The sequence below is a fragment of the Copidosoma floridanum genome, unplaced genomic scaffold, assembly GCF_036245765.1.
Source record: "Copidosoma floridanum isolate Cflo_tuat_1 unplaced genomic scaffold, Cflo_Japanese_pri ptg000030l, whole genome shotgun sequence".
NCBI classification, from domain to species: domain Eukaryota; kingdom Metazoa; phylum Arthropoda; class Insecta; order Hymenoptera; family Encyrtidae; genus Copidosoma; species Copidosoma floridanum.
Window position 1 is genome coordinate 35,371,224 of NW_028321907.1, and position 12,935 is coordinate 35,384,158.

At 31.4% G+C, this 12,935-nt stretch overlaps 1 protein-coding gene across 7 annotated transcripts in view; it reads left to right on the top strand.

The window, feature by feature from the left end:
* LOC106639574 (ubiquitin-conjugating enzyme E2 J1) overlaps nt 1-12,935 on the top strand; it is a 297,619-nt gene that overhangs the window by 238,118 nt on the left and 46,566 nt on the right. For all 7 annotated transcript variants that reach the window (XM_014353265.2, XM_089596643.1, XM_089596640.1 and 4 more), the window contains 2 exons: nt 7,221-7,426; nt 7,506-7,696. In XM_014353265.2, coding sequence (XP_014208751.2) covers nt 7,221-7,426; nt 7,506-7,696 — 397 coding nt within the window. The remainder of the gene's footprint in view (nt 1-7,220; nt 7,427-7,505; nt 7,697-12,935) is intronic.

Below are 12,935 nucleotides of genomic sequence, written 5' to 3' on the forward strand. Positions count from 1 at the left end.
TTCGATTTAGAAGTTCGTAATAAGTTGTACAAAAGACTTTGAAATTTTTTTTAGAAGTTTTATATTTGTATGATAGTAAAATTTTTGAAAATCATTTCTTGTAATAGTGAAAAAAAAAAATCTGTGTGATAGAATAATAATTTACTTAAGGAAAATTGTACATTCTGAAGTTTCATTCGTCTCTTCAAACTTTCTGACCTTGGAAATCCTTTTCCACATTCTGTACAAATTTGTTTAATTTTATATCTACTGTGAGTTCTTATATGTTCTTTTAAATTTGTAGATCTCTCAAATTTTTTATTATTATGTATGTGTTTGATTGTTTTTCCTGAATCATGTTCCTTTTGATGTCTAATAAAATTTTGTGTTAATATTAATACAATATTACAAGTATACATGTGTGTTAAGTTCAAGTGACTTATGCAGATTTAATTTTCTTCCAAAATCTATATTAATAACATGGTAGAATTGTGCAAAATTCTGCATAACTCCTAGTTTGTCTACATATAGTCGTAAGGAGAGTCATTTAAATTCCCCCACCCTTGATCCCTCCCCCCTTACCACCCTTCATATAACTTTATAAGAGTAATAAAAACGCTATACACATTTTTATTATTTTTAAAGTTCTTTGATTTTTAATTCCTCCCTCCCAACCCCTCTATCCTCCTTATAATTTTATACAGTGTCGCTCATGTCTCACAGATTTAGATCTTATAACATTTATTAAAATTTAACTCTGTAACTGTATAAATGGTTTAAAATTGAGAACAAGGTAATAAAACGTGTCTTAACGTTTTAAAGAAAATATCTTAATATTTAATTCCGTAAATCAATAAGCATTTTGTGAATTTCGGAAAAAAATACGAAAATTTTCGATTAGTGGTAGAAGTTAGGTAGTTATTATTCTATCAATTCAGTTTGAAGACAGGCCAAACATTATTTACGAAGTAACAAAATTGGATGGATCCATAAATAAGTGGGAAACTTCTTTAATAGCTTGGTTTGAATTAAATTAAGTCGATTGTTTTGCAGAAAAACTTAATTTAACGTTTTTAATAACAAAGTAAAAAAATAGAAAGGAAGACGAGTAAAAAAAAATGGGTTGTGGGACCCACGATCGAAGTAAAACTTCAAGTATCAAATACTGAACTCATTTTATACAGAAAATTATATGAGAAGCAATCATATGTGTTATTGCTACAAGTTGAATAAGTAAATTTTTTTCAATAACATTAAACAAGTAAAAAAATTTCGTATTTAAAATGGCTAAAAATCATGTATTCATCAAACCGAATTGTACGCTTCGATTGTTTTTTCCCCTTTAGTAAACCCATGAAAATTGGTATTTTCGACTTATGTTGCTTCTCCTTCGAGATATGGTGTTTTTTATAACTTTTTGAGATTATGTTGTCATGAAAACACTTTAAATTTCTTCGCACGCATCTGCATTAATGTTTAAAGTATACTGCAATTTTTTCGTAATTTATAACTCCAATTTCATTAAGATAGACCGCAAATACGAATTTGAGGTTATGTAATCATAACAAATGACACCTCAATTTGTGCGTCTCAACATTTTATTTCTCCTTTAAGATACCCGTAAGAAATCGGTATTCTTAGCGTATTTTGCTTCTCCGTCGAGATATGACGATTTTTCTTATTTTATGAGGTTATGGTGTCATGAAAACACTTTAAATTTCTTTGTGAACATCTGTATTAATAATGTTTAAAGTATACTGTAATTTATTCGCAATTTATAACTCCAATTTCATAAAGATAGAGCGAAAATACAAATTTGAGGTTAAGTAATCACAACAAATGACACCTCTATTTGTGCGTCTCGATATTTTATTTCCTTTTTAGGGTACCCGTAAAAAATCGGTATTTTTGGCCTATTTTGCTTCTCCGTTGAGATATGACGATTTTTTTTATTTTATGAGGTTTAATTGTTATAAAAACACTTTAGATTAATTTGTGGACATTTCTATTAATTTTCAAAGTATACTATAATTTTTTCGCAATTCATAACTCATATGTCAGAAAAGTACAACTAAAATACGAATTTGAGGTTATTTAATAACAAATAATACCTCATTACACACACACATACACACACACACACACATAATCGTGGGACGGCCTTTCTCTCTGTCTAGGCAGAGCGAGGCAGAGAGGAAGGCCGTCCCACGTCCCACTCTACGCGTATATGCACTGCTCTGGCGGCAAGGGGGACGAAGCAGAGAGAGAGCGGCTGGAGTGGTGGGGGGCTCAGAAATTTCGTGTCGCTCGAAAAAATTCACAACGTGCCATAAGAAGTTTCACTTCAAAAAAAAATCATAAATGTAGGTAGATTGGATGTGTTTTTTCGAACAGGCTAAGAGCTTTTTTTATTATTATTGAGTAAAAAAAGGTGCTTTAAGTTTAAAAGACTTAAAAAACACGTGAAAAAATTTTGAATTGCTATTAGTATGGGTTCAGTAAATCACGATTCTCCAATCAAAAAAATTTTCAAAAAAGTAGTTAATGTAAGCAGACCATTTTATTAACAATAATTTTTCACTTGGTTTTTATTTTCATCAATTATTCTAAGTGATACAATTTGAAAGAAATTTAAGTATTGCTTTTCAGAAGATTATTTAAATAACAAAGAAAATAATGCACTTGTTTAGTTGAATGAGGTTTTTGAGTCTGGAAATAAAAAATGTTATAGTACTTTACGATACTACTACGTTGGGAAGGCGATTGACGCACGCGTGTCAGTCACATAACCTCTCGTCGATGCAGTGTGTACAACTTTTCGACACATCGTGCACAGGGAGCGAGATTATGAGCCATCTAATGTGGCTCTGCAAAGACCTTGACGTCCACACGCACTAGCATAAGTACGCAGCACGAGCTATGAGGAGCGTGTGTAAATCAAGGTTCTTAGAGCCACAACAGATGTCTTATACGGCGTGTCGAAAAAGTTTTAATGTACCTATACCCGTAAACAATTGTACAGAAAAAAGTAATGACACAAGTAACATAACGTATAGCATTAATATGTTTCATTAATTGTATTCTCTAATAAACGGTAAACAAAAGTAGATTTTCGATCAAATATGTGACATTGAACATAAAATTATTTTTATTGGCGATCTAGGTGGTACACATAAAACATTTTTGCACAAAACTTCGATTTATTATTTTATTTTAATCAATATTGCCTTAATATTTCTTGATATAACATCTTAAGGAATTGACAAGTTGAAAAACTTCTGAATTACTATTAGAATTAGACAATATTAAAAGTGCATTCTTGAAACTAAAAATCTTAAAAAGTATTAGGTACTTGATGAAATTATGTAGGATGAAGCTTCTAAGATCCAAAAAAAATCTTTAGAAAAAGTCGATAATTCATAACGAGACTTTAACAATGATAATAGGCCTTTCGGAACCTAACAAAAATTTTTATAGGGTGATTTTTGATAAATTCTTTCTGTCATTAAAATCAGCATCATGAGTAGAATGCCATTAAAATGACTAAAATTTTCATTCCCATAACCATCATTTCAAATACATAAATAAGGTGATAATCTTCATTTAAATAATGCCAAGTTTTCAAAGTTATTATGAAAAATAGAAAATAGAATTGTAAATTTTTTTGTTATTCCAAGAAAATGGTGAACAGATAAAGTATGTTTTGAAATATTTGTTACAAATTCGGATTCTAATTTTAATAGTGTAATTTTAACAATACATAATAAATGTACATATTTTTCAAATAGTGCAATTTTAAATTTCATCAAAAGAGAAACCATCACCATGCTAAAAAATTTGAATTTTTTCTAATATGTCAGTTAAAGCAGTGCAGCTTTTTAACAACTAGTTTAAAATGATTAATTTAGTAGACCATAAGAAAAAAAATTTTTTAGGGCAAAATGGAGTTTTAATGCTACGGCGCCCAGCAAGGGAGCTTCCGACGGAGTAGAGGCAACATTAAAAAGTCAAGCAACACATGTCAGCGTATACGATAAAGAAAATGACTCTATCCTAAATTCTAACCAACTTTTTAAAAAGGGCGAAGAACAAGTTTTTAACATCACATTTTTTTACTACAGTCAACAAGACTTCGTCAGAATATCTGGAAAACAGGCAAAAAATTTGTCTTCAGTGCAATCAATACCAAAAATTTCTAAGGCTTATGGTTTCAAAGTCTCGTCTAAACATACTTTAAGTGCAATTAGATACTAGAGTGCAACTGAAGAAATATCTACAACTGAATACTGCTAAGAAAAATATGAACTGCTGTCAACTAATTAGTGGAAAGCTACCCAATATTAAATTTTTGTACTTCAATTTTTTTTTTTTTTTAATCGCAAACTTAAATAATCTCATTATCATTTCTTCAACATAATAAATATATTTCTTACATAAGATTATTTTTGTTCTTTAAAAATCTATGTATCAATATATTGGATTTTTCTTTACACGCTACGGGTAATAAAACGGTAAAAAATGATTATAAATAAAGTAAAATGCATGTATCAATAATTGTTTAGGGGTTAGTATCACACAGCGATATTATCTGTAAAAAATACGTAAAGTGTGAGCAAACTAGATTTTCGACTGAAAAATCCAGACTGGGCCGAAAAAATTTTTTTAGTATAGATATCAAGCTCAAGAACAAACGTCATCACTTTCGGACAAAAAAAATGTCAGCAAAAGGTCCAAAAAATGGTAAAAATGGCAAAATCAGGTTTTTCGCTTTTATCAAAAATGCTGTAATTCGGCCAAAAAATCTTGTATATGAAAAAGATGCACAATGTTAAAACGAACGAAATGAGCTCTAGTGAACCAAAATCGACCTTACCATTTTTCCGTAAATTGCCAAAAACTGCCAATTTCACCCTATTTTTTGATATTTTATAACTATAGTTCTAATTAATATTTTGACTTCAAATTTTTACAGAACATGGGTTTAATGATACTTAACAAACCTACAAAATTTTAAGACGATCGGATGTAAACTTTTTGCAAACCGTCAAATAAACTAAAAAAAGGTCCTTCCAAAAAATGGCTTTAAAAAAGATGTTAGACCACGTAGAATCTTTTTTCAAAATGTTTTCTTTTAATAAAATGTTAATCTGACACTGCTTAAATTTTCGTATCTCTAACTTTTTTGTAAGTACCCTAAAAATGTATCGAAAAATAGTGTTTTTTCGCAAAGTACCCGCGGTGGCTTGCGGCCGTGCTGGATTGAGTGCTCCGCCTATTGAAACTACGCACACTTCTTCGCAGCACCGCGGCTGTGACGATCCAGCGCTGCCACTGGTTTTTGGCAAAAAAACACTATTTTCTGATACATTTTGAGGATACTTACGAAAAAGGTAGAAATACGAAAATATAAGCAGTCTTCGATTAACATCTTATTAAGAGAAAACATTTTGAAAATGGTTCTATGTGGTCTAACAACTTCTTTAGAGCCATTTTTCGGAAGGAACTTTTTTTAGTTTATTTGATGGTTTGCAAAAAGTTTACATCCGATCGTCTTAAAATTTTGTAGGTTTGTTAAGTATCATAAAACCCATGTTCTGTTGAAATTTGAAGTCAAAATATTAGTTAGAACTATAGTTATAAAATACCGAAATGTAGGGTGAAATCGGCAGTTTTTGGCAATTTGCGGAAAAACGGTAAGGCTGATTTTGGTTCACTAGAGCTCATTTTGTTCGTCTTATAATTGCGCATCTTTTTCATATAGAACGTTTATTGGTCAAATTACAGCTTTTCCGATTGAAGCAAAAAACCTGATTTGACCATTTTTACCATTTTTTGGACCTTTTGCTGACATTTTTTTTGTTCGAAAGTGGTTACGTTTGTTATCGGGCTCGAGATCTACGCAAAAAAATTTTTTTTGGCCTAGTCTGGATTTTCATCAAATAGGGGTATCTAGTTTACCCACACTAGTATGATTTATAATTGAGTAGTGAAAATAAAAAACCATACAATTTGTTCTGAATAATTTCACTTCCAAAACAGTAAAAATCATGAATAAATGCTTTATATTTAAGTTTTTTACCTTTAAAAAAGTTGGAAAAATATTTTTTGATGTGTAGTACGATCTAAAACTACGCAAAACTGTTGTATTTTAAAGTTGCTTGAAGTTAAGAAGTTTCAGTAGCATGTTAGACTAGAATAAAGTGCTGATTCATGTTTTAGAGAAATCATTTATTTAATCACTATTTTTTAAGAATTTTATTATGTTCAAAACGATCAAAAAATACGCAAAACTGCTTTATTTCGGAGTTTCTTGAGGTAAAGAAGATTAGGCAATATGTAAGACTGAAAAAAAGTATCGATTTATGTTTTGTTGTGAAAATTATACTTGGTAATCAATTTTTAAGAATTTTTTGACTTGTTCAGTGTTAAATACTTACGCAAAACTACTTTATTTCGAAGAACAAGTGATGTGTTTTATCAAAAGTAAGTGAAGATAGGTGATTAGCGATGTACAATACATATAATCAGTTTTAATTTTAATTTTGCATAGGTATCGTTAGCAAGTGAGTGATGAGTTCAGATAGTGTTCGAGAACGATATGAATTAAACTCCTTTTCTTAATTTGTTCTCCTTACTTTCCATTACATGTGCATAAGAAGGTGTTGTACACATGCATTGTATAATGTATTATATAAATAAAATAAAAAATTGAATGGCAGTTTGGAGATAGTTAGAGTTTTCTACCTTATTAGTAATGTTACGTTAAGGGAGTTGGGTCGCTCCCGCGAGAAGGTGACGGGGGGCACGTGTACGTGCATAAAATGCCGTGATGAAGTCTGCTGTTCTAAAAACAATCTTGTCATGCGTGTGCTTGATTTATTCTTTCAAGTGTCAAGAATGTGCGGCTATTTATTTTTTTCAATAAAATAGCTAGCTGTTGAATAAGTAATGTTACAAAGCTGTATAATTAAAGTATCCTTATTGATATGGTAGGAAACTTTAATTATCTCCTTACTGCCCTCGATTAATAATTAAGTAAAATAAGGGCAGTCTTACCCTAAAGATATTTTATACAAAATTCTGTTTCAAAGGCAACTAATTTTTCTTGCAATACTCAGAGATTGCAGCGTTTGAAGTTGTGCAAATAATGGAACCATATGCACTATTGTGAATTGTAAAATTTAGTTTTTTGTATAATATAAAATCATGATTTATAAATACTGAAGAGATAAATATTTCAGCTGTCAAGCGGCTTATGCGTGAGGCAAAAGAACTGCATAAACCAACTGAAGAGTACTATTCTTACCCTCTGGAAGAAAATCTCTTTGAATGGCACTTTACTGTCCAGGGTCCAATGTCCACAGAGTTCGAGGGAGGTGTATATCATGGTCGTATTATCCTGCCTCCAGAGTACCCCATGAAGCCACCTAATATCATTTTATTGACTGTTAGTACAGCTTTGCCTCTTTTTTCTAGCTTTGAAATGTAACCTCTGATATATTAATTTACATCTGATTATGTTACAGCCAAATGGACGATTCGAGATAAATAAAAAAATTTGTTTAAGTATATCTGGTCATCATCCTGAAACATGGCAACCATCCTGGAGCATCAGAACAGCATTGCTTGCACTTATAGCCTTTATGCCAACTCCTGGAAATGGAACCATAGGTTCTCTTGACTACACCCCCGAAGAAAGACAAAAGCTCGCTAAAAAGTAAGTTTGATTTTTAGAGCACATTATTATTTAGTTGGTACACGTAATAAAGTTTTGTAATCTTAAAATTTGACTTAAATTAAGTTTTCCTTAATCTTTTAAAATTTAGTAAATTGAATCCGTACTTTCCACTAACTTTCTTCTGTGAATTAATTTCAAATTTGTATCCGTTATAAATTTTTGTAACATAATGAGAACTAAGTAATTTATCTTTTAGTTGTTGTTTAGGAGTTGCAGAGGAAATAAAAACTTTCGATGATTTTAGCCATTTTGAAAATAGCGTTTAGTTTATGTATTTAATAGCGTATACATACACTAATAGCAGTTAGTGAAGTACAGAGCACAATAAATGTTGGCTCTTTGCTTGTTGAGACTTATGTGGCTTGATAGTATTATTTGCGAAGAAATGACTAGAGTTAACTACGTTCAATACATACAAGCAACTATCAGAATCATTAACACTATATGTATTGGCTACTACTATTAATACTGGATTCAACGTTAGGAGTCACAATTTAATAAAAAGATAAGATAAAAAATTATAAAATCTGGAATTAAAGTATGTATAGGTATAAAGTAAAAGTTACAAAATTGATGCGTAATAATTTTAAATTATTAAGCAAAGTTACGACTATTATAATTCTTGGAAATCTAACTTTTAAATTTAGTGAGTTATGCAAACAGAAAGTAAATGTAAAAACATGACACTCAAATTTTACGATTGCCATGAATATACTCATTTAAGACTGATTTTATACACGAATTACCTACTTAAATGTAAAAAATTTAAAAACTTCTGGTTCAAAAAACTTACTAAATTTGTATTCATGATGGTCAAAAAGTTTTGTATTTATTTTTTTACATATTATATCACTGAATAACTATAAACAAAGTGTTTTTACAAAATCTTTATGCACTCAAATTTTTGCACAAACGTAACAGTTACTGTACGTATGGGTTGTGTGTATCTTCGGACATCCAATTCGCCAGGATTTTTATTTTTAAATATACTTTTGTAGATAGATGTACAAATATTAATATTAAGCTCTAAAAAAACTGTCTTTGGCCTTTTCCACACCATATATATGCAAGATAGTACGATAAGTTTGAATTTGTACACTGAGTATTTATAAAAGTCACACGTCTTTTTTCGCAAGGTGAAAAAAATGGGCAACAAGAAGAGACATCAAGATTATTTGTCAGAGGAATAACGTAATATCATTGCAAAGGAGGCATTGAAGAGTGTTAAAAAGAAATCGAAGAAAAAAAGAAAAAAAAAATACGGTGCCGTCGAAGTTCGAGAAGCTTGAGCTCTGTTTGCTTGGACAGCCGCCCTCCATCTCTAAAAAGGCATTACCATGAGCCACAAGATTCCAACTCCAGCTCATCATCCAAAAATAAATCTAGAGGTGAAAATTAAAAAAAGAAGCTCCCATGCAACACAGCCAACCTATTTGGCGTGTGAATTCATCGAATTTAGTAATGCATTTAGTAACACTGAGCTCTAACCTAGAAAGGCAACATTTGATTTGCGTGAGAGACAATGCATATATGTCGCATACACCTCGTATATGACCTAATTTAAAAATTATATATTGTTTCTCGACATAATAGGTCTACGTAAGTATGTTTCCTTGTGAATCTAGACATGCGAAAAACACCAATCGTGATTTTGCATATGAGGCCTAATCTCAAACAGCTTCCGAGACTTAACGTCTCCTTAATACTTGCATTACAGACTCATCACCCTGGAATAGTCTGAGTGCAAACGATGGAGAGACTTCACTCAAGAAAGGCAACGATCCAAAAAAAGATGCATCCGCGACTAAAAAGGACCTTAGTGGTAATATTCTCGGAGTAATAGGGCAGCGCACAGTGGAAGAAAGAGATTTAGCTTTAGCAGTTTACTCCACTTTTGCTGTGCGTTGGGCAGAGAAATGCAAGTTGTGTCACCAAAAGAGAAGAGAGCAGAGCTCCGTAAAAAGCACCCAGAATCGCTTATTCCTAGACCAGCAAAAAATAAACAAGGAGATAAAGCTCTCAATAAATAAGTAATATCTTACAAGAAACGATAGAATTGTAAGCAAACAAAAAAAGCTCAAAGCTTGTATGGAAGGTATCGCCAAAGTTCTCACATCGCTTTTGGAACGTGAAATAGAAGCTGATGCTAAAGAAATTACGGCCTGGAGTGATTTTTCTCGGTTGATCTCTAATGCAGTACATGACGAAAACATAATACAGAAAAGCCTCATCTTGGCCAACGTGAACACGTCAAAAAAACGCACATTAAGCACCACCGAAGTGAATGAATTTTTATGTGGCAGGAACTCATTGGAAAACTTAAAAATAGCTAAACTAACTGAGCAAGATATAAAAAGCTTAGTAAAAAATAGCTCCACAAAAATGTAAGTTGCACAGCTGGAAGGCTCCCATTTTTTCATAAAAAATAGGAAATTACAGTTTTTAGTTTTTTTTCTATGTGATTGTTTTTAACAAGTTTACTCGTAAACTGCTTGCTAAAGCATTTTTTTTATGTCTCTATGTCGCGATTCGTATCTCATAGCCATAAAATGTATGCATGAACCAAATTCTAGTAAAATGTTTGCATAGTGGGTTGAAAAATGAAACTTAGGTTTCAACGGTCCGATTAGTTTGACATACAGTTCATGGAGATTTTTAACTAGCTCATTAACTTTTTTTATCTTATCTACAGTTAAATACGCGCACATAAGTATGGCTGTAATTTTTCCTAGAATCAAATACATTTTCCATAATTCTTGAGCTTTTTCATTTTTAGGCGGAATCAAGTGCCCAATCATAACTCCTAGATACCTAATAAAACACCACATTTCAGAGGCAGACAATTTCAGGTTTAATTTTTCTTTACGTCTTTTTTTGGAAATTTAAGGCGGTTTGTTTGAATCATTCGAGGAATATGGAAAATCTTTAATTAGGTTATTTAATTTTTCTTTGGTAAATATTTTTTCAACGTATATAAAATTGTACAAAACTCCTCTAATAACATATACGGCAGCCCCTTCTAGGAAATCGTGCATAACGTTGATACTTTTATTGATGCAAATCTGAAAGTTATTTACATTATTAAAAAAAACATTGTTATGTAACTACTATTAGACTTTTTGACATTGTTCTCATAGTTAGTAATATTTCTCAACTTGATTACATTTTCTACGTACATTTCTGAGCATTCCATTGATAAAGCACTGCAAATCCGACAGTACACATGAATTCTAAACGACTCTACGAAGCTACAGATACTATTAAAACCGAGATTATCATCAGATGAGAAAACAAGTTGGAATTTCATATTAATTTTTTTACGGTCAACCGTTATTGAAATGCCCTGGCTTTGAAGAAAATTTAATTTATGTACCGAATCCTTCAAAACTTGCTGATTCGTTGATTTTTTTTTTTATCTTCTACTTTAATTATCATATAAAAAAGTATCGAATGTAAATAATGTAAATAATAAATGTAAATGTAATGTAATCGAGAGGCTAAGTTGCGTGGAAGACACGCAATAGTAGCGTAGACTACCCCAAATTTATTAACTCTAGCATGGCTTCCTAATGGGTTATTAACCTCTATCTCATCGTAATAAATATATAAAAGAAGTAGATTTTCAACTGTAGCATTTCCAAAAATATGCAACCAATATTTTCTTTGTATTACGTTCGATATTTCATTTTCCGTTGATACTTCCGTTGACTTCAACTGTTTCTATCTCTTCTGTGCTATGCAGTTCTTCATTATTTTCCACTCTTAATATTTCCTTGACCTTTTCAGTGTCTTCATTGGAAAATATAATTTCTAATTGTTCAATTTCTACTTGTTTTACTGATCGTGTGCGACTATTATAATTTTCTGCACGTGCAGATTCTTGTTCGTATGCAATTTTATTGTCTACTTTGCACTGAGCAATTTTAGTTGAATTTTTGTTAATTAAGGGTGACGAATTCTTTTTGTCATTAGCCTGGTCAATTACGAGTCTTAAAGCCTGCTCTATGTCGATTACCATAAGTTGAAGCATCGTTGTGTACTCTAAGGCAAAAAACTTGTCTTCCAACAAGTTATCTGAGTTAGAACAAATCAAAAAAATAGGGTTACCCAACATTTTACTCTAAAAACAAAAGTTAAATTGTCCTCATACTGTATTCATGCAATACTTATTACTTTTTTTTTAATATAGAGTAACAATTAGGATAGATGTTATGAACGTGGTATATATAGAATAGAAAATAAAAATTTTCACTAAAATTCAATGTAATTTTTTTTCCAAGTACGCCAGAGTAAACGAAATATAGTAAAAAGTTTTTCCAAACTTAGTGGTACGTACAAAGATAAAGCTTTCCTGCAGGTGAGATTAGTGAGGAACATATTAAGTTGTTAGCTTTTTTACAAAACTGGTATCAAAGCACATCCCCAGACTGGTATCAAAGCACATCCCAAAACTGATCTCAAAGCACATCCCAAAACTGGGCTCAAAGTACATCTCAAAACTGGTCTTAAAACTTACCTCATAACTGTTGTCAAAACTATTACAAAAACTGGTCTTACATTAAAGTTTTTTTTGAGTCCCTGTCCTGGGAAATATGTAAACTTTCACAGTGACTAAATTCAGGCCTTCGCTGGGAAAGGTGTCAGCTGCAGCTACAGTCAGTATGAATGTAATATTTTGCAGACAATTTGATAAAACGTTTAAAAGTTCTTCATTAACTTGTGGTAACCAGATAAGGCGTTACAGTGGATTCATCTTTAAAAAATAACAACAATTATATTAAACTAATAAACTAAATAAACAGTTGCTGCATCCATTTTGGTGCCATGCAAAGGTCTAGATAAGTACACACATGTGGAAGCTCAATACTTGCTTGTACGGTAACTTTAAGGTTTTGTATGGTTTTGAAAAAATATGTTGACAGTATTAAAAATCCACTGTAATGCCTTATCTGGTTACCACAAGTTAATGAAGAACTTTTAAACTTTTTATCGACTTGTCTTCAAAATACAACATTCACACTGAATGTAGCTGCAGCTGACACCTTTACCAGCGAAGGCCTGAATTTAGTCACTGTGAGAATTTACAGATTTTCCAGGACAAAGATTTAAAAAAACTTCAATGTAAGATCAGTTTTTATATTAGTTTTGACAACAGCTATGAGGTAAGTTTTCAGACAAGTTTAGAGATCTGCTTTGAGACTAGTTTGAGAATGGGCTT